General features: G+C 34.7%; 1 protein-coding gene across 1 annotated transcript; it reads right to left on the bottom strand.

Annotated features, from left to right (window-relative positions):
• Window positions 1-2018: 2018 nt before the first annotated feature.
• Window positions 2019-15355, bottom strand: LOC126965973 (protein sister of odd and bowel-like). Its single transcript, XM_050809823.1, has 2 exons — window positions 14297-15355; window positions 2019-3855 (listed from the first exon to the last, which is right to left on the bottom strand). The coding sequence occupies exons 1-2, from the start codon at window positions 15325-15327 to the stop codon at window positions 3495-3497; spliced, it is 1392 nt and encodes a 463-aa protein (XP_050665780.1). The 5' UTR covers window positions 15328-15355; the 3' UTR covers window positions 2019-3494.
• Window positions 15356-22741: the final 7386 nt, after the last annotated feature.

The raw sequence follows: 22741 nt of genomic DNA, 5'->3' as shown, positions 1-22741 counted from the left end.
AAAGGTTGATGCATCCAATATATATTACTTATATTTATACAGTTAATTATTTATTTATTTTTATGAAATAATTTATATTGTTTAAACACGACTCATATATTGGATGTAGCACCTTACAAACTAATTTGTTATGTATGTTAGCCATTTTAAACTGCTCTATTTGATTGAAAAGAGTGGCCGTTGAGTTTCTTGTATGTTCTTCTCACGAGCTCTACTTTTTCCGATTATATGGTAGATTCAGTAATTTAAAATAAATATTTATAGTGAAGATTTAAAAGTGTTTAGTTTTAGCCTAAATGAATAAATTTTATTTGACTTTGAAAGAACAGGGCCTTAAGGACTAGGTTTAGACTGGGTAGGGACCTCATCGGTACCTTCTTCTGACGTTTAGGAGTAACGTGGAAGCAATATTGTGTTTTGAGTTGAAGGATGCCGTAGTTAGTGAGCTTACTGGGCTACTGAGACTTACCATCTCATATCTCAACGCGACGAGTTGGGTTCGATCGAGAACCCTGATTGTTACTGTCTTATAATTGACAGGGCTTATATCTTACCATCAGGTAAACCTCTTCTACGCCTCGTCACTTTCTCTCAATTAAAAAAATCATTCCATATTCATTCCTCAATAGAAAAGAAAATGTAAGTATTCGGGAATAATGTAGTCTAAAGCCATAGGATATGTGTCGCGTTTTTGTTGAAAGCTCTCAAATGGCTTGTTTTTACAAATATGCAAACAAAAAACTAAACAAATAATACTTATACAGACATACAGACGCGGCGGAGGACTACGTTTTATACTATGTAGTGATTTTATTGATGGATTGGACAGATCCAATGAATTGTCAAAAAATGCATATGTTTTGCTCACTGCTAATAGAAATTGTCAAGGCCAGTGGCCCGAAACTGCTTACGATGAAATCCATGTTGATCATATAATGTCAGCAAAGTATAAAATTCCAAGAATAGCCATAACTATGGATTATGAAAATATAATCACCGTTATAATACTCGTATAAGGATGGTTAGTAAAGCTTGTTTGTAATTTCGCCCACCATAGGAAGGTTTACAGCCGGTGATCGAAGATTGAAGATAGTCCGAGGTAAGTGACGTCACCAGCATCTCAATAGACTTATCAGATAACGTCTTACTATCACCGGCAGTGAGTTGATTATTTAAGGGAGGCTGATATAAATTATTTCATGTAAAGTAAACCCCTTTTAGTAGAACTGGTTATAACCAAAAGATTTGCAATTAAAAATTGTTTAGCCGTAGAGATAATTCCAGATCCGACACTTATAATTCGTATCGTTGTACATGTGAGGCGATGGTTACTTTACTACTTTAGGGCACATAAGATTTTTCTTGATCCTAAAAAGAAAAGGGCATCTACCATACTCTTTTATTCAGCATGGGATGCTGTGCTCTCTAAACATCATTTTTGTTCATTCATTCTAAGAGCATCTGTTTTTTTAGTCCCAAAAAAGAAGAGGGCAACTATAAATTTTCTCGTACACTCACTTACCACCATTAAGCCAGTCAAGATCATTAATTGTCCTAATCTAAAATAGAAGAAGTAACTACTAAATCCTCTCGTTCTGCATGAAAATCGGTGATCACTCATATTTATAAAACGTATAAGAGTAGGTATATATTTCATAAATTAATTTATATTAAATTAAATTTGTAACCAAAATTTATGAACGATGCGGCACACGAACAAGACATACCAAGATTAACGAACCATCTGTCACTCGATGGGTAGGCACAGTGGAACAGCGCTCGGATGGAACGGAAGAGGTCGCGGGTTCGAGTCCCGCGTCTTTCATAAATTTTGGTTTCAAAATTAATTTAATTAATGCCAAAAGTGAAGGATATCACTTTGAAAAAAATTACAAAACAAATTGTTTCAGTTAAATGTGTTTTCTGAATAAAAAAAAGGAAACTTAATGATTATGTCACTGTCGTAGAATTTTAACTATCAAGAGTTAGTGAAGAAATAAAATTAAAAATCTGCTGTATTTATTTATTTGTTTTCATTAAATTTGAATATTGCAATAATTTACACATAATTATTTATCAAAAATAAAAGGAAACTTAAAACTACGGAAAATTCACATTGACTTAAAAATATGGACGGCTGAGTTAACTAAGGCCCTAACTATTTTATTATTAATATTTACAAACAAAATGAGATCAGAAAATTTAGAAGAACGAGACATTTATGTAATAATACTACGAGAATCTATTGATTCTAAGGCACAAAATAATACACAATAACAATTGTCCGTTAGTGAATCATTCTTAATTAATAACTAAACTAAAGCCTTCGTTAAGGATAGGAAAAGACATTTAATAATCATTGGCACATGATTATAATAATTTAGTGGTACTACCTACACACATTAAAATATTTTTGAAAAAAATAAAACAAAATTGATTGGAATATTTTTTTAAGAAATATTAGTTGTTTGAAACAGGACCAGGAGGCCTATTACCAAAATCGAAATACGAAGTTTATTTTCCTACTACGAAAGTGTTTCGGATCCGAAGATTGATACAAAGTTCGCGATTATAAATTTTGTCTTTCGTTTACGTTATTCCCAAAATAACTTGACATTTACGTGATTATCATGATCGTAACTATAACTTCATATCATGGTTATGTCTATAGTGCCGAAACAAAATCCGTCCGCACTATTCGGATCCGAAGTAGTTACTTTGGTAATAAGATTTAATGCAAAGTTCATCGTTCTTTTGTTTCGGACCGAAACTTCGGCTTTCGATTTGGTAATAGACCTCCAGTTCTAAAAGTACTCGTAAGTTCACTACGATCTAGTTTCATAAGAAAGATCTTTGACGTAATTTAACAAATGATTACAAAATTCAAATCAACTAAAATGTCTCTTTTTAAGAATGCGGTACCCAGATATTGAGGAACGAATTTATAATAACGAAAATTATTTTGTTTTATAGAAAATGAGGACGGGAAATAATCTTAAAGATTATGTTGTTCTGGAAAACAGGCTTTAGAAGATTTTTAAACAACTAAGATGTATGCATAATGTAAAAAGAGTAAACGCCCTCTCTCTCCTCAAGAGAAGTTTGTCTCGATGAAGGCTTACAGGTCCCTTGCCCAAAGCCAACATCTGGTGGTGTTTAGTGGGTAGGCACTTAGGATTTACGTGAGTCCCACTTAATCATACCAGACTTAGGCAGCGTTGGTATGCATTTACCACCTCCCTCCCGTCGTCATCCCGGAGGCTAGCCCTTTCTCTTTGTCTGGGCGCAACAAAAGGGTCTGTTCGGACGATGGCAAAATGACGAGGGATTTATGAAATAAGGTCCTTAGAATTTTCATTCCGAGAGACGAAAGATATTCCTGCGTTCAAATATATGAAGCTACAATATAAACAATTAATATTGAAATCTTTACAATCTTTACACTCTCTACAAGGCACATTGGAAATCAGTCTTTAAAACCTAAACAATACCATTCAATTTTCATCTTCTGTGTCTAAATTATCAATTGGATAGTTAGGGTTGAGTAGATTCTTACTTCCACTGGCGGATACCGTTCCTATGCCAACTAAGTTATGAGTCAAACTGTGGCGTCTTAAGTCACAATTTCGCCTGAAAACTTTGCCACAGGAAGCACAGTTATATGGCTTTATGTCTGTGTGGGTTAGGAGATGGGTCTTCAAATTCGACCGTTGATTGAAACTTCTGCTGCAGACTGGGCACTTATGGGGTGATTCTTCCATGTGAAGGATCTTGTGTACAGCCAAAGTTCTCGACTGACAAAATCCCTTGCCACACTCAAGGCATTTGAAGGGCTTCTCTTTTGAATGAATGTATCTGAAACAAGGAAAAATATTTTTAAGTGAAACGATATAATAGTTTTGGATTAGATTCTGCAATCAGCTTTAGCGGCAATTATTATGTTTGACTATGTGATAATATTTGTATCTCTGCTATTAAGGTTTTTTTTTGAAAATGGTTTGCGTGGTAGACAAAATTCAGTTTATATCATCTCATTTATTTTCTATATATTAGGGTTTTTCAAAGTCAACCTCATTTCTGTTCAGCAGTAGGCTTAAGTTTGCTATATTTTTTATGTGGTGTGTGACACTTTGACATATGTACAAGATTTATTCGTCAACATTTTAAGCATTTATTAGTATTATCAATAGCCTTCAATATTCAAATAAATAGATTTCATGTGTTTCTTCATAATAGTTTAGAAGAACATGGACACACACAATGGAAAATTAAGAGAGCTTTTTTTACCATTGTTAAATAAATTTAATTTTGTTTCTTTTTAGTTTTACGTTGCTGGCCTTGGAAGTCTTCTAATACACATTTTTATTACATTTAATTACATTCATTTATTAGTAATTATAATGACATACATTGTTCTTGATGCCTGATATAAATTTACAGTGTCAGTCTCAAAAGCAGAGACAAAGAGGCACTTTTAATGTATTAATTTCTCTGGATGGCCCACTAGGAAACCCTGTGCAGAGCCAACCAGTTATTACAGTCTGCCATGTAATTTAATTTAATGATAATAATGAATGTAATAGAACTAAAACAAACAATATTTGTCTGATTTTAAAATTATCAGTGGGAGGCCCCTTTTTGCCGGATACCGGCTAGATTATGGGTACCACAATAGTTCCTATTTCTACCGTGAAGCACTATGTGTAAGCATTACTGTGTTTCAGTCTGAAGTGCACCGTAGCTAGTGAAGTTACTGGGCAAATGAGACTTGACATCGTTTGTCTCAAGGTGACGAGCGCAGTTTATTGCCTCTAAAAATTATTGGGTTTTTCAATAATCCTGAGCGGCACTGCATTGTAATGGCATGGCGTATCAATTACCATCAGCTGAACGTCCTGCTCGTCTCATCCTTGATTTTCATATATATATTATAAAGTTTATTAAAACAGACACTAATGAAGCTTAAAATAAATGTTAAGAACAGTTATTGATTTTAATTATGTTTTTAAATAATTTTGAGTACACTCTTAATGTCGGAGATTTAACAGATTGCCGCATCCATATTAACTGTTATCTCTAATATAATCTTTGAATGTTTCCTAAGACTATATTTCCATCATATAAATCAACACTATCTTAAACGTCACCCTAACATCTTTACTTTTATAAGAATGTTTTAAAAATATTCTTAAACAAAAAGACGTTTAAACGTAGGTTACTAAAACATAATAATTAGTTCAAATATTGAGTTATGTTCGGTGGGATCGTTAGTTATAATTATTTCTCAGAATATTTTATTTCAACTACGAAGAAAGAAAGAAAGAAAAATATAACGGGTAGCACTCCGGGAGTGCCGGCAGAAGTGAAAACTTGAACATTAACTTTGTGCATATTAGAATATTTTGGAATGGTTGGGGAATATTTTCGCACGAATTGCTTAATTTTTCTGAAAAAAAGTACTAGAATTTATGTGGTTAAATAAAATATTTATTTATTACGCTATCGTACACATAAAAGACAACTTTCTATTACGTAAAAAAATTAACACTTCAGAACTCTTACCATAAAAAATAAACTACTAAAACGAGTAATGGTACAGAGCTCCGTCTCTGCATGTTTATAGTCAATGTTGTTTATAGTTAATATATCAACTGAAGTTAAAGTTTGACAATATAATTTCAATCCTATTACCATTCACCGAAAGTTCATTTTCCATAATTTCAACGACTGTCTTATGAATTTTCGATCAGGGTGTCATGACGCGAGTTTAACATTTTATACCTATCCCAAGAAAAGTACTCTTCGCCGCTAAAGAAGTTTTCGCATCAAAACATTTATTTCATAATACACTCACTCTTAGGTGAGAAGAAATTTGTATGAGTTTTTCCCTCTCTATGGAGGGAAGCAGCATTTTCCACCCAATAATCATTGTCAATGTTCCGCGGTTGAATGAGAATGACCTACTTTTCTCCCTAGGTGTTTACTATACTATTGAGACATTGTTTTGCGGCTATAAATTATTAACTACATATAATAAAAAACAAATTTAATTTTAATTATTAATAAAAATATATTTTTTGATGTTGTTTGTCTAGTCTGATCTATGACGCATTAAAATTATTTTAATGATAATGAAAAGTCTAGATTTGTAAAAAATAGTAACCAGGATTCTTTCATAAGGCCAATATTAAGTGCTCACACGGCATTATCAACTATAATTGAAATTCATTAGAAAAAGATCGTTTTTGATAACTTAGTTAAAAAATATTTTAATAACCTTATTATTTTGTTAAAAATATGAAATAATACAAAAACAAACTTAAGTAGCTTAACATAACTTGAATCAAGTTAACAGGCTTCGAATAAATATATTATCATGTCTTAAGGCAATAAACATACCTTGTAGAAGGCAAGGTGAAAACAATGGCCCTTAGGTTATTTGCAATAAATTGGCGGTTCTTCTCTTTTTAGTTTAATAACAGTATTTATTAAATAAGACTGTTATTATGATTAGAACTTCCGAATTTATGTATGCTAATATTTTAATTGATAATTTTTATAGGCTATATGGTAAACGAGCAAAGTGAATTATCGTGAATCGAAGTCATAACGACCGGCAACGCTCATATGATTCCTCTGGTGTTGCAAGACTATGTGGGCGGCGGTTATCACTTAACACCAGGTGATACGTATTATCGCTTCAGAAGATAAATACAATGCTTATCATTTAAAACTTATAATGCCTACTACTCTGCTAAGTCGAGTTAGTAAGTCTTTTGTGGGATGTATATGCTTTTAGAACAAGATCCCAGAAAATGTTCAAAGCAAAAGTATGACGTTATTCAAAAGATTTGTTAAAAAACGTTTGTGTGGTAAAGGTTACTGTAACATACATGACTTTCTGAATGACACCACAGATTGGGAATGAAGCGACCGCCCTCAGGCTATTAAATAATAAGTTTAATTGTACAATATTACTTTGTAAACATATTTTTAGATGAAAAAAAAGCCCGCTGAGTTCGTTGTGCAACTTCTTTTCAGGTCTGAGGCATTCGTTTTGGAATGGGTGGTAGTTTTTGACTTTCAATAAGTGATGTCACATCCTATTTTGATTTAAATTATTTGAATTAAATTTTGAAAAAAAGCGCGCTCTAGATAGAACACACGTGACAAAAGTGAAAGTTTTATTAAGACGAGCTTAGTAATTTGTTATTCGTCAAAATATTACAATGTATATATTATATTATACGAGCGGGTGCAAATGGGTTAGAGGCTCACGGGATGGGGATAGGTGAGGCAACCGCCCATGGACATCCGGAACAACAGGTGTGTCAAGAAATGCGTTGCCGGCCTTTAAGGTGGGAGTATACTATTCTTGAAGGTCCCTAAGTCATATCTGTTCGAGAAAACCACATATAACTTACTCTGACTGATCACTCCCTTAGTCGGCTCAGGCCAACGCTACTTAAATGAGCGTTACATATTAGAGCGTGATAGCTTAGCGCACAACACAGAATAATTGACTTCAAAAACATATCACGAAAAGGCATAGTGAATCACAACACAACTCCGAATATCAAACTGCATTTTTATGACACTTAAAAATGATAAATCTCATGTTCTTATAATTTTACCGGCACTTTTTTGTACATTGACTGACGAACATTCTTGACTGAGATACAGCAAAATAGAAAGGAAACGTGAATCTCTTGTTTCTGTAGCCGATTTTGATTGAGAAGTCGCAAACAGTAAGCCACTCTTGGGTTAGTTTGCTTTTTAGTATTTTGAATACTGAACATCTAACGCACACGTCTACAAATTCATTTTGGTCATGCATTCACGGGCTGTCAGTTAGTCTATACTATATAAGATAGCATATTCTAAGTCAATGCCTTAGACAAATAAACAAGAATTAAACTGAAGCAAAATGTATGCATATGGAGCGCGTATAATGTATGGGCAAGTCTAAAAAAATATTGAGATGATTTAAACGAATTTAAGAAAAATAACATTTCGTTATAGCGCCCTCTCTTGATTCTTTTACAAAACTATTACGAAATCCATAGCTTTGCATAAAGCATCTTGTGTTGAAGTTCAGTTATAGTAAGTCAACAGTCCGCAGGCAGCAAGAGTTTCTGAATTGCAATTAAAAACGAAAAAATATTATAAAGTATTTTTAATTTTAAATTTATATTACATAAAAATATATAATAACAATTATTATATGAAAAACCATGGATCTCGTAATAGTTTTGTAAAATAAACAAGAGAGGACGCTTTAACAATTCACCATTTTGGTTGAAAGTTAGCGGTTTAACTATAGCGTTCTGACAGACATTTGAACGAATGACGGACGCACTTATAATATGGTTCCCGTTGTTTACTTCGGGTTACCTTCGGGTGTGAAAGACTGAAAATATATTTTCCTAGTTTATTTTTATGAAAATAGAGGACGAGACGAGCAGGACTTTCAGCTGATGGAAATTGATGCTTGAAAAACCCCAATAATTTTGACCGGCACTATAACTGCGCTCGTCACCTTGAGACATAAGATGTTAAGTCTGATTTGCCCTATAATGTCACTAGCTACGGTCTACGTGCACTTCAGAACACAACACAGTAATGCTTACACATTACTGCTTCACGGCAGAAATCGGCGCCGTATTGGTACCCATGTTCTAGTCGGCATCCTGTGCAAAGGAGCCTCCGACTGGTAAATATAGTTGATACAGAAATAGTTGTTGTTTGACACAGAATTTTCGCATTAATTATCCCGTCGTTTCGTTGACTTCACAGAGCAAAGTGTTCACGTACGACTGACACAGGAGTCAGAGTAACTAATTTATTATAAAATTCGTGATTTTATAACATAAAAAGTGTTTTCTTTTATGGTAGTAGGGTAACATTTTCGTAATTTTAAAAGTCCGAACAAAAAGCCTGACATTTTGATAACAGTACAGAGTTTTAAGTCGATCTTGTTTAGCTTTCGTTTTCGCAAAGACTAAAGACTTTTTTATATTAGTTAATATAGTGTATGTTGGTTCAATACTATATTCCATCTAATTAAAGATAAAATCCGGACAATTAAGAGAGCCAAACAAAATACGGACTAGAGTCTAAAAGTCCGGATATGTCCGGAGATGCTTGCATTACTTTAAAAAAATACGGGTTACACTCCAGGAGAGCCAGCGGAAGTGAAAACGTTGTGCATTTTTGAATATTTTGGAATGGTTAGGGAATCCATTTCGCACGAATTGCTTTATTTATCAGTATAAAAGTACTAGCATTTATGTGGTTAAATACAACATTATTTATTGAACTATCGTACACAAATATTACAATTTATATTACATAAAAATCTAACAATTCAGAGCTATTACAATTATTTTACATTAACCCCCATATTCATAATGGTCCGCTAACTTAAAACAGCCGCTAAGGAGTGTTTTTTCTCATTCTGACTTAGGTGAATAGAAGAAGACAGAGTGGGAATTAGCAATGCTTTAAGTTAGCAAACTATTATGAATAAGGGGTAAAAAGTTAATCAGAAAAATCGATTTTCGTCCATAATTTCAACGATTGTCTTACGAATGTTCGATCAGGCCACGTGCCCTGACGCGATAATAACATTTTATACACATCTCAAAGCCGCTAAAGAAGTTTTCACTTCTAAAATCCTAATTACAATTATGAATGAAAAAGTTTGATCACAAAGTACACGATGAATGATTAAGTCGCTCACTGGAGCGTGGTTTAACATCGACGCGCGAGCATTTAGGCCTAACTGCAAAGCGACACATTTGATTAATTAAAACCCCAATGTATATTGATGGCCTGTGAAATTACAACTTTGATACCTTATTAACTTTTAACCGAATGTAATTAATATAGCGATGAATGTATCAAGTGCTTATTTACCAATTAAATTTTAATATCGAGTTAGAAATGCGATAATTTGGATGCGTTTCGGTGTAACCTATGATTACTTTAAGTTTATTTTCTGAAAGTATATGTTGTGTGGTTGATATTAAGTGATTACCGCCGCCCAAATTTGCCTGAAACACTAGAGTGATTACATGAGTGTTGCCGGTCTTTTTCCGGTGCTAAAGTAAAATCAAAGTGATAGAAATTCCTAACAAATTAAATACAATTTGCTGAAAGTCATCAAAATCGATGTAGCCATTTTGTAATCCATAGAGAGCATACACACATCGATAATTATATGATATTCAGATGTATATAATAATTCAACTAATTGTTTACCCTAGATGGGATAATGAGATATCTCTTTTTTGTGTTTATTAATTGTTTATTTGTTATAAATTTAATTTACTCCAACTAGCCATAATTTAGAACATTATATATTTCTCTATAGTTTCAAATAGTATTGCATACTTAAATACTTTTTCTATGTACCTACCTAGCATTGAATACCTCAAAGTTATATATAGTAAAATATGGATATCGTATCTGACTACAAATTTATTAGACTTCTAAGTTATTTCTTTATATAACTACTTAGTTAGTTGTAGTTGTTTGCTTTTCCTAATAAAAAAAATAAAAATAAAATCCCTGACCGTCAAAACCTGCAACAATACTTTCATTTAAGCTCATTATCTATGATACCTAGGTTTAACCTGGCCTTTTCTCATGAGCAGGTTTCTCATAAGGCTTTCCAGGTTAAAGCCCAGAGCCCCCGACTCCCATGACAAATTAGTCAGTCTCTTAAAATCTGTTAAACGAATCGCTCTTTCTCCAAGATAATATAATAATATTGACACACTTATACACAAATTATCTTGCCCCTAACTAGGCATAGCTTGTACTATGCGTACAACAATATACTTACTTAAACATACATATATACGTATAAACATACATGACTCCAAAACAAACATTCATATTCATCATATAAATGATTGCACCTACCGGGATTCTAACCCGGGACCTCAACTATAATATGTTATGTATAATTATGTCAATCTATAAAATAAATCTTTTAACAAAGTTTCTGTGTTTGAGTATAAAATTAATAAAATGTTTACCAGTCCTCCTTTTTTCGTATTACACATTACAGATAAGAAAAAACGGCTATTATTTGATTGATAACTAGGCAGGCCCAATTTATTAGCCCAAGGCTTCACAAGCATACATCAGCTATATATCAGCTTGGTTATAGACAGTCTCTCAAAGAAAAATGTAAGAAATAAATATTATGACTGTTCATTCTCAATACATTTATGAAAATTTAATACATAATTTTCACAAAAATCGTCACCTTTTTGCTCTTAATAGTGATTTTCATTATTATAACACTAGAAATAAGGAATTGCTTGTAACTAATTCTATTAGGCTTCATAAGATACATAATAGCTTCAAGGGTAAATGTATACACTTCTATAATAAAGTCCCAGCCACTGTTCAGGCATTATCTATAAATAAATTTTAATGTTTTATAAAAAAATGGCTCTGTCGTAAATCCTATTACTCCACTGCTGAATATATAAATGATCGGACAGCCTGGGACTAGATTGTGATAATTTTATAGTGATAGAAATGACTGTACAATATTGTATATTTTATTGAAAAGAGCGCAAAAAAAGAATGCTGGGAGAGTTTCTTGCGCCGCTTCTTCTCTCTCAGAGCGCCATTTGTTTCCGAAGCGGTAGTAGTATCTAGTAGTTATTAGAAAAGAATTCTAATGGAATCAATTTTGAGAAAATAAATGCCTTTTATGCCTTTTTACAGTCCGCCCCTGTTCACCAGACTTACATACTATTTTGACGTCTGTAGTTTGCTTGCTTGCTTCACCAAGACTTCCATACTTATTGAGTCTTTCAATTTAAGCAATTACTCATCCTCTCTACATTCAAACAACCTCAAAAGCAAAAGTCAACATCTCTTCTTCTTGATCTCATAACGTATCAGAAACATCTCGAAAAAAAGAAGATAAAGTTTATTCTTCTTCATCTTCTACGACACAGACAGTTTCGTTTAATATATTTATTGTTCAAAATATACAAGAAACATACTACAAAATAATTTAAGGCATCCTCATGTACCTAACTTAGTGTGTATGTGAGGAATGGCGAGTTCATTTATGCTAAACTTAAAATATTCTAATATTTAATAATTATTATTCTAAAAAATATCCAATTAAAGTCGAAAACATTACATAAAAAATAACATGACTGATTTAAGTAGCAAAATAAAAACAATAAAAATAATGAAAAAATGAGGGAATTAGTGAAGCGATAGAAACATAAACTGTTGATAGTACTAAAAAAAAGAATAGGAATAATACTTAAGCAATTTATTATTTGTAAGTTCCATCCAAGCGTTCTTCCAATGATCCAACCGTTCGAGTTGGTGGAACCCGAGAGGTCGCGAGTTCGAATTGGTGGAACCCGAGAGGTCGCGGGTTCGAGTCCCGCATAATTCAGAAATTTTGACTACTAATTTAATTTAATATTTAAATAGTGGAATGATTTGTTGTGCATTGATTTCCGTAAATAGATTGCGCTTAAATATATCGGGTTTGAAAAAGTAGTACCTTAATATTAATAATAGTCTTGGACATATTCCATAGTTTATGGTTATCTTTAATGATATTTATTCGAAATTATTTTTTTCTTAAATAGTTTCATGGTTTATGGCTTAGCTCTATGCGCGATTAAATTGTGAACTAAACAGTTCAGTATAATTTTGAATCACCGAATACTACTTATATAACATACTAGCTGATACCCCGCGACGTCCTTCGCGTACATATTTTTACATCTTGGGTTATTGGACTTTTAGTAGGGATCCCTAATTTTTTTGAAAATGTAATGTACCCTATATCAACCGGGGATAATGTAGCTTCCCAACAGTGAAAGAATTATTCAAATCGGTTCAGTAGTTGCGGAGCCTATTCAATACAAACAAACAAACAAGTAATCTTTCCTCTTTATAATATGAGTATAGATTATCTATGTTAACACAAGTGAAGGTTATCTTCAATTCCTAACGGGCATCAAAGTTTGGACATAATCGCTAAATTCGATATGATATAAGTTATTCATTGTTAACTTTTTTATCAAATGGTACATGGCACAAAATTGAAAAAACCATAACTGCATAATTAATAAAGATTACATACGGTTATACCAACTTAAAGAGAAACAACTGACATAAAAGTAAATAGAAAAATAATTAAATGTGTTTACAGAGGTACATTACGACTTAATCAGACAACTTAATTCTATTCTCAGACATTAAAATTAACCACAGTAATCTCATTGATTAACAAAATACTAGTTTAAGATGACAAGACAAAAAACTATTCAATTATGTATTCAAATAAGTATCTCGGTTTTTGTTACCCATTTTAATCCTCAAGTCAGGCTTACCATGTAATCTGTAGACCCTCCATTATAATGAAACGTGTCAACGAACATACGAACTCATCGGACACAACCATCGACATGTCGTTCAGACCCTCGCCTTACCCTAAGGCCACATGAAATTTATTATATTACAACACCGATACGGTGATTTGGGTAAGAATCGCCCAGAGACAGGTGTTAAAAATTCAACACCTTTACACATTTACGTAGGGAACAAGAAAAGATAAGTAAAGAAATAGATAAACACACTTAAAGTTGTTGTATCAACGTAAATACAAGGCTTGTAATGGAATTATTTATAGCTAACGACGGTCCAAACTCAGATTGTTTTCTTCGAATTAGGATTAAGAATTTTCGAGATAACACAGCGATAAAGTTATACACGGAGCTTGAAGGAATTCAAATGTTAAAATAAAATGAATCGGCAAAATTAAAACATCGACTCACAGATTAGCGATGGTTTAGTAAAATAATTTACGAGCGTGACGAGCTGAGCGTCGATACCATCTGTTAAAAGTAACCCTTTTTGTTGTAAATATTTTATCCACCGCATTCAAAAAGTTTATAACGTGCTTTCAAACTCTGAGGCATTTTATTGATATTGAAAAATGAGTATCGTGATCCTTCAAAATGTATCCAACACGGCTTTATAACCTTTTTTTATTTTAGACCATAAAATTTGAGAAGACCTTCCAAGGCGATAACTTACAAAATGTATTAAGATTACCTATTTAGTTGTTGATATTATTTACGAACGATTACATAGCAAAAAGTATTATGTGTTACGATATTATTATATTTTATTAAACGTAAATTTGTTGATATATCTGTGACGTCGTGTATGTGAATTATTGTATGTGAAATATTTTCAAGAAATTGATTAATTAGAAATTATATTATTTTGTTACCTGTGATCTCTGAGATGATCTTGCCGTCGGAAAGCCTTCCCGCAGATGTCGCAAGAGTAGGGGCGCTCATCGGTGTGCGTTCTTTCGTGAATTAACAAGTTATAAGACTTTGTAAATTGTCGGTTACAAAACTTGCAGATAAACTGTTTCTTTGTTCGTGGTCCAGTGCCTGTTGTTTTTTGTTTTGTTGTTGTACTACTGCTCGATGAAGTGGAACTATTTGCAGACTTCGAACTTGTCGAATTCGGGGGTGGAGAGGACGATTGCGACGGGCCATTCAATTGTTGTTGGTACATAGCATTCATTAGTAAGCTTGGGTATCCATTGTCCAAATTTTGTGATGAATTATAGTTGTAAGCCTTAGTCGCTTCCAAGTGCTGCTCTAAAGTAAATTCATCTTCGTTTTCCAATAAGGCTAAATCTTCTTCGACTTCTTCTGATAAATCAACATCGTCTGCAGTAATTGCGTCGGACAAAGGGTATTCATCTGGGGTTTTTGGTGATGAAACATTAACGGAACTATCTGCTGCATCTATATCACTGATTTTAGCACTGGCTGTAGCTATTCTTAATATATCTTGTTTTGATGAAGGCGATGACGTAGTGTCTGGTTGAGTATTTGTCACGTTTACAGATGTTAATCTTTGAAGAGTCAAATATGATTCTAATGCTTGCAAATTCAATGCAGCGGCTGCAGCAGAGTTTGATGGTAGAAGTGCTGCTTGCTGTAGCGAGTTCATCATCGCATTTTGCAACGATATCACAACGCCTTGCAGAGATCTTTGTAACATATTCTCTTGCAACAATGCAGCTGAGGCGATCGTTAAGTTTAAATTACTATTACAACTACTAATAGGCTTACTTGGTGTGGTTTTACTGTCTTCAGGCTGCGTAGTAGAATCGGCGCTCAAAATTCCATTCATTTCAGGCGTCTTCGTGTCCTGTATCTGAAGATTGTTTTTTAGCTTGATAATGGCACTTTCCAGCGAGTTGAGAGTGGACTTGTTCGTTCTGGATGTTTGCTCTTGCATTTTCAGGTGGCTGTCAGTGGGATAGCATCACGTGTTGTCGCGGTAGGTGTATTGCGCGTGCGCTGTGAGTCACGATACGGCATACGGCGTGCGTGGCGAAGGTTTAGCGCGGCGCGACTGAGCCGGCGGGCAGGCAGACGCCCCGCCCCCCTCACCCCCCACACCTCCCCGCAAACCCACCTCACAAAAGCTCTCTATTTTAGGCAACTCTTTGTACGGTAATGGTCAGCTCACGCGCCCGTGGCCCGTAACGACAAACACAGCCATGAGAACAACATTGCACCACATTTGTTGTTACTCGAGTAATGAGATTCTGAATGGGCTATGGGAAAACAATTGAGATGATTGGTCCATATGTTTTGTTAGTAGGTCACGTCACACTCAACTGTTTGCTTCTAATGCTATTAGTGGCCAGTATAATGGGCAAGCACGATTCCTCTATGATATATTATTATTTTTATCACTTTAAAGTTTTGCTATGAGAATGATTGGGTATCTTATTTAATCTACTTGTCGATTTATTGTTATTATATAACTGATGTTTATATTTAGATTGCTTTGGATGTAATTCCTGAAAAACGTTCCAAGTCACAAACATCACATAAGAAGGAATTTGTGTTTTTTTTTTATGGAATAGGAGGACAATCGAGCTTACGGGTCACCTGGTGTTAAGTGATCACCGCCGCCCACATTCTCTTGCAACACCAACGGAATCACAAGAGCGTTGCCGGCCTTTAAGGAAGGTGTACGCGCTTTTTTGAAGGTACCCATGTCGTATCGTCCCGGAAACACCGCACAAGGAATCTCATTCCACAGCTTTGTAGTACGAGGGAGAAAGCTCCTTGAAAACCGCACTGTGGAGGACCGCCACACATCCAGATGGTGGGGATGATATCCTAACTTGTGGCGTGTCGTGCGAAGGTGGAATTCGGCGGCATGTTTGAAGTTTAATAAATATTAGTGTATTCCATACATGTGGGTTGGGCTACAAAGTCATGATGTCATTTAAAGAGTTACAGTAGGGATGTAATTTTTTGTCAATCTGTTAACATGAATCACGTGACCGGTTTTGTGTTCTTAACTCAATTTCGACATGATTGTGGTTCGGTACGTTTTTCTGGAATTACGTCCAATAATTATTATAATGACATTAAGTCAAAATATTACCTACAATACAATTCAGATTTAAAAACACTTGAAGATGGACCCAGCCATTTAAAATGCACGTACCTACGCCTTTTTTAGTTAATTATGTGTGAAATCTCGTTGGAATTTAACGGCAGTTAAAATATCTTTAGGCGTATGAAGTAGATTGTCCAAACTTCGGTTGGTGCTGGGGCTACTGTTTCGACTGCCGAAGACAGCAATATGTGGGTATTAGTGAGTCTTAGTTCTGTGTGTCGTTTGGTGTCAAGATACCCAAACTCTGTCAGCTATTTCGGCCAACGCATCAGCCTAGCTATCCAAAACGGAAATGCTGATAGTTCCTATAATGATAGTTATATATAGTGATGATTACTAGAGGTGTTCGCAACGGCTATATATTGAAATCGCGTTATAACGATATGCTATATTTTGTAAAACGCCTAATATTTTTTACGCTATAATATATTAGTTCACTTCGTTATGACATTACCTTAATCATATGTGAATACATTAAAAACATACCCATAACAATGTGTAAGTTTATCTTAATCTATACATATAAATAAAATTGGAGTGTCTGTTTGTAATATTGAAATAACCGTTTTTTACTACATGTATATATGAATAATACACTAAAATAACATTTTTTACAACTTTTGTCTGTCTGTCTGTCTGTTTGTTCCGGCTAATTTCGGAAATGGCTGGAACGATTTTGACGGGACTTTTATTGGCAGGTAGCTGATTGAATAAGGAGTAACTTTGGCTACGTTTATTTCAGAAAAATTCTTTTATTTTAGGAAATAAAGTAATGTTGCAATTTATAAGAAACGGTCTAACTCTAAAAATAATTTATATAGCAAAACAACGTTTGCCGGGTCAGCTAGTATATATATCATAAATCATAATATATCAAAATTACGTGTCACGTTGTTTGTCCGCGATGGACTCCTAAACTAATGAACGGATTTAAATGGGGATTACTTCATGGAGAGCAGTTTAGTCCAACTGGAAAGATAGGATAGTTTTTATTTCGATTTGGGACCCATAATTATTTTTATTTTCAATATTTGTTTTGTATGGATACATTTTCTATGAGAGAATTTATTGACGCACGGTTTGACAGTTCTGCTGTGAAACAATTTCATAACAACAGGGAGCATTTTTTACCAAATAATTCTTGATGTTTTGAAATATTATTGACAAATTCATGAAAACAACGTCTGTCAGTTTTTCATACTAATGCTTCTTTAATTGATTTATTTAAAATGTAGGAGTTTAGGTTTATTCGCTGTGTATGGATTTTTTTTTGAAAAGGCTTATTCCAATTAGGTACCCTTGTAATATAATAACTTGAAAAAGTGGGACACCTATGAAGGCTTAATTAAAATAGGTGTATTTTAATTAAAAGTACAATTCATTACTGTTTTAAGACAAAAAAGAAGTATATACTTATATACTGTGTTATTACAAAGAAGTTAAACATGTGTTGTACACTTATTTTAAAAAAGTTTGTATTACAAACGGATAGATTATATTATGACAGAAAGATGACAGTCGTCAAAAATTGCGTTCCGTTCCTTTAATTGTTCCTGTACATTTCAGTTTATGTCGTGCTTAATGACGTTTTAGTTAAACACGAGCTAAACACTGTTTTGTAATAGAAAAAGATAAATTCCATTTTAGACGTCGTTATTGTTAGGTCACTGACGTTATTATAGTTAGATCACTGTCTAATAAAACACGTGTTTAAGACCACGGACGAGTAAAAAAATAAGTAAGACTCCGTGTCAGGCACCAGTGAGGCACCAAAACAAGCCCGTAAACGTGTAAATACATAGACCCACGCATACACTTACACTAATACAAGCCGATCGGCCGCCACTATGACATTTGCCATAGTCTGTGACAGATTAGTTTGCGTCGCAATAAAATATTTTCCAAATGCCGTCGTGCGTTGTGAAAAAGTGTAAAAACAATAATATAAAAGTATTTGTGGATATATGATTATTTAAGGGAGAAAAAATTGTGTAACTGGTATACCCCGTAACCCACACACACTAGCACAAAGGTGCTTCACTTGCTAATATCACGGCGCGGAGTCCTTCTTTTTTTACTAGTCCGTGGTCTAAAAAAAATGTTTTCATAGCAGAAGAGATAAAAAGAAAAGATAAAAAGTATCTAACATATAAATTCATTGAGAAATAATTTAATTATAATGAACCAGTTAAAATGTATTATCCATAAGGTTTTTGAATTTAAATTCATGTCGCTTGAACAATATTTTCGTAAGGTAAGTTTAAAAAGGCGTAAATCGAAAACAAATACACTGACTTAACATGGTTGTTACTTTAAGGCTCTGCAAACAAAAGGCAAGAAATCCTGTGCATACATGTTTATGGTATTTGTAATGCAATAATTAAACATAATTTAAATTTTATTTCCCTTTGTTTTACAATAATTTTGGCCGTGTCAAACCACTCATAGTAAATATCATTTGCATGCCAAAACCAATGAATATTTGGCAGAGCAATACTTTGACAAGATTCGGGTTTTTTGTTTGAGTTTGTGCATTGAATACATTAAGGTCACTTGGACATATTATGCTAATAGGAGCCACTTCATAGTGTTCTATTTACCCACAGGTAAAACTTGTATTGCTTACCAATATTATATATTCTATTCGTGTGTGCCTTACATCGATAATGATATCATCAAGAATGATCCTGTAAACGTGGTTACTCTGTAGATCCGATGCCCAAGGCACGTACTAGGCGTCTATTTGCAGCTTAAATGCTAATGATTAAGTTTTTTTTATGAAAATAAGAGACAAGACGAGCAGGACGTTCAGCTCATGGTAATTGATACACTCTGCCCATATGCAGTGCCGCTCAGGATTATTGAAAAACCCAAAAATTCAAGGCGACACTACAATTGCGCTCGTCGCCTTGAGACGTAAGATGTTAAGTCTCATTTGCCCAGTAATTTCACTAGCTACGGCGCCATTCAGACCGAACCACATAATGCTTACATATTACTGCTTCACGGCAGAAATGGGCGCCGTTGTGGTACCCATAATCTAGCCGGCATTCTGTGCAAGGTAGCCTCCCACTAGTCAAAAAAACTAAGTGCCTGGCAAATACAGAGAAGATTTGTCAATACTGTGTATTATCTAGCGCTCTACAAAGCGCAGGTCCGGTTAAATATGGAGTATTGCTGTCATCTCTGGTCTGGCACACCCAAGTATGAGTTCCAACTATTTGACCGCGTGCAACGCAGAGCTGCCCGAGTTGTCGGGGATCCAGTGCTCTATGAATGACTAGATCATCCGGTGATGTGTAGAGATATCGCTTCATTGTGTGTCTTGCATTAATACTGAGAGTGTTCCAAAGAACTGTTTGACCTGATGCCTGCCGCCGAATTCCACTTTCGCAAGACACGCATACCACAGTGCGGTTTTCAAGGAAATTTCTTCCACTTACAACCCAGCTGTGGAATAAGCTTCCTTGTGGAAACACCGTTCCAGGATGACAGGACATGTGTATCTTCAAAAAAAAATTTAATTGCATGATATGGTATAAACGGTCTAATTTCCGCAACGTGCATATATCTTTATAAAAGGCCTGTGATTTCTCTGGTGCTACAAGAGAATGTGTGTGGTGGGTGTGGGTGATCACTTAGCATCAGGTGACCCGAACACTAACTTATTCTCCTCTTACATAAATAAAAAAAACACAATCACGCCGACCTTATAAAGTATCGAATTAAACGTAGGGGAACCTGTTGTACCTTGGCACTATTTGTACCTAGGCCAGGGGTGCTCAAACGATCTCGCGTCGATCGCGAGTGCTTTTTGAGTCGATCTCGAGAAAAAAATCCGGTATAATAAACTAAAATCGGTAATTACGTACCATCTTATGAAAAGTATGCTCAAAAGTCACTCTTTAGTTAAGCTTAGAACTTTAGAACGCGTTTGTTTTGTAAGAACCAATAAACTCGCAATTTTAAATAATAATTATGAGATTTCATTGACATTTAAGAGCAGACCTACACTTACCTTGACTAAAAAAATGTATATTTTGCGCAAACCTATGTCATCATGACACTCTACCTAGACGGCAATCCTTCATCACACATACTTGAAGCCTCTCAGAGCCGATCGATCGTAGTCTAAAAATTTTGAGGTAGATCGCCAGCAGTTCAAGCTTGAGCACCCCTGACCTAGGCCATAAGGCTGGTCAAAAAATCCCGCAATGTTAAATTTTATTGTCTTTCTTCATTAAAATTTTATTATTTTAAATTATTTCAAATCCACGTAATATAATATTCCTAATAAAATATAAAAGCTTTGTCTCATTAGAAAAAAAAAAACTATGAATATCATTTTGATTCTGTTCAGAATTCATGGGTTAATTTTTGTTAAATATGTTATTTAAACGAATAAAACGGTTGTAGTTAAAATAGTTATATATTCCATAAATTACCCCCAATTCCTCAATGTGTCCTAGGTACACCATAGTACTGGCCTAGGTACATAGAGTACATATGTTAAATCCCTTTTTTTTTTTATGGAATAGGAGGACAAACGAGCGTACGGGTCACCTGGTGTTAAGTGATCACCGCCGCCCACATTCTCTTGCAACACCAGGGGAATCACAAGAGCGTTGCCGGCAATCAATCAATCCCTTTTTTCGTTTTAATTATTAAAACACTTGTAAGTATGAAATATACATTCATGATATTTTGGTGGTGAGTACTCAAATAACTAACCTTTCCAAATATGCAAAAATTGTTTGAGTACAGTTTGTCAAATAAAAATAAAAAATACATATCTAAAAAACTGTCCTAGGTACAACAGGTACCCCCTACATATTCGATAGCCGAACACACATTGGTACGAGTACGTGGCGGGCTTTTAGGACTGTCGGGATACTGATGAATATTAATAAATAAATCAAAGTGTGAAACCAAAAACTCTCGTAACAGTTTAGTAATCTGTGTTACTTTTCCCATGTCAATTGAAACGCAATTACCGCTACGCTCCATCGAAGCATGTGCTTGCCTTTGTTTGTGATTAGCTTAGCGTGAAAGCCTACTTTGACTTGCTGTACCACTTCAATTGTGTGACACCCTCTGGGCACATTACGCTGTCTGATGGCCTACTTGATCAAACCTTCAGTTTGCAGGTTAAATGTTTTTGAAGTGAAAACTACTTTAGTTGTGATTTAAAAGACGATGAAACGAAAAAGCGAGACAGTAAAAAGAGACGGACACATTTTTTTTTTTTTTATATTTATGGAATAGGAGGACAAACGAGCGTACCTGGTGTTAAGTGATCACCGCCGCCCACATTCTCTTGCAACACCAGAGGAATCACAAGAGAGTTGCCGGCCTTTAAGGAAGATGTACGCGCTTTTTAATGTCGTATCGTCCCGGAATCACCGCACAAGGAAGCTCATTCCACAGCTTTGTAGTACGTGGAAGAAAGCTCCTCGAAAACCGCACAGTGGAGGACCGCCACTTAACCAGATGGTGGGGATGATATCCTAACTTGTGGCGTACACATAATGTAATGTAATCTTTGTACGTAGAGATGTGGCGTCTGCATATTCACCCGCATATATCATATGGAGTGCTCCTCAATGCCCTCTGGGTAATTCTGATAATATACTTTGAATTACGTCAAATTCAAATTCAAATATTTTTATTCAAAATAGGATGTGATATCACTTATTGAAAGTCATAAACTACCACCCATTCTAAGAAAAAGTTTAACTAAAACTCAGCGGGATTCTTTTTTGCATAAAAATATGATTGCAAAGTAATATCTTACAATTTAACTTATTATTTAATAGCCTAAGGGCGAGCGCTCCATTCTCAATCTTTGCTACCATTAAGAATGTCATGTATGTTACAGCAAGCTCTTCAAAATGCGAAATTCAAACAGAAGTTGATGTCTGGAATTCCATAACCATTCACAAAAAACACTCTTTTAACCTGGAATAGCTACTTTGTGCTATCATCTGCGGGGTATCTCAGCAGATACTCCATAGGGAGTCCCGCTTGCGCCTCTCTCTCCCCAAGAGAAGGTCGCCTTCGATGAAGGCTTAGAGGGCACCTGCCCAAAGCCAACCTCAGGTAGTGTTTAGTGGGTAAGCACCCAGGTTTTACGTGAGTCCCACATAACCAACGCAGACTTAGGCTGCGTTGGTATGCATGAGCATTCACCACCTCCCTCCCGTCGCTTTCCCGGAGGGTAGCCCTTTCCCTT

The sequence above is a fragment of the Leptidea sinapis genome, chromosome 9 (genome assembly GCF_905404315.1).
Source record: "Leptidea sinapis chromosome 9, ilLepSina1.1, whole genome shotgun sequence".
Taxonomy (NCBI): Eukaryota; Metazoa; Arthropoda; class Insecta; order Lepidoptera; family Pieridae; genus Leptidea; species Leptidea sinapis.
Note: the sequence above shows the minus strand (reverse complement) of the source record. Positions and strands in the feature narration are given on the sequence as shown.

What these genes read in the sequence shown, in the direction of transcription:
- LOC126965973 (XM_050809823.1), bottom strand. Translation starts at nt 15,327, where the DNA reads ATGCAAGAGCAAACATCCAGAACGAACAAGTCCACTCTCAACTCGCTG. An exon ending in GATCATCTCAGAGATCACAG is followed by an intron (nt 3,856 to 14,296) that starts GTAACAAAATAA and finishes TCCTTGTTTCAG; the next exon opens with ATACATTCATTCAAAAGAGA.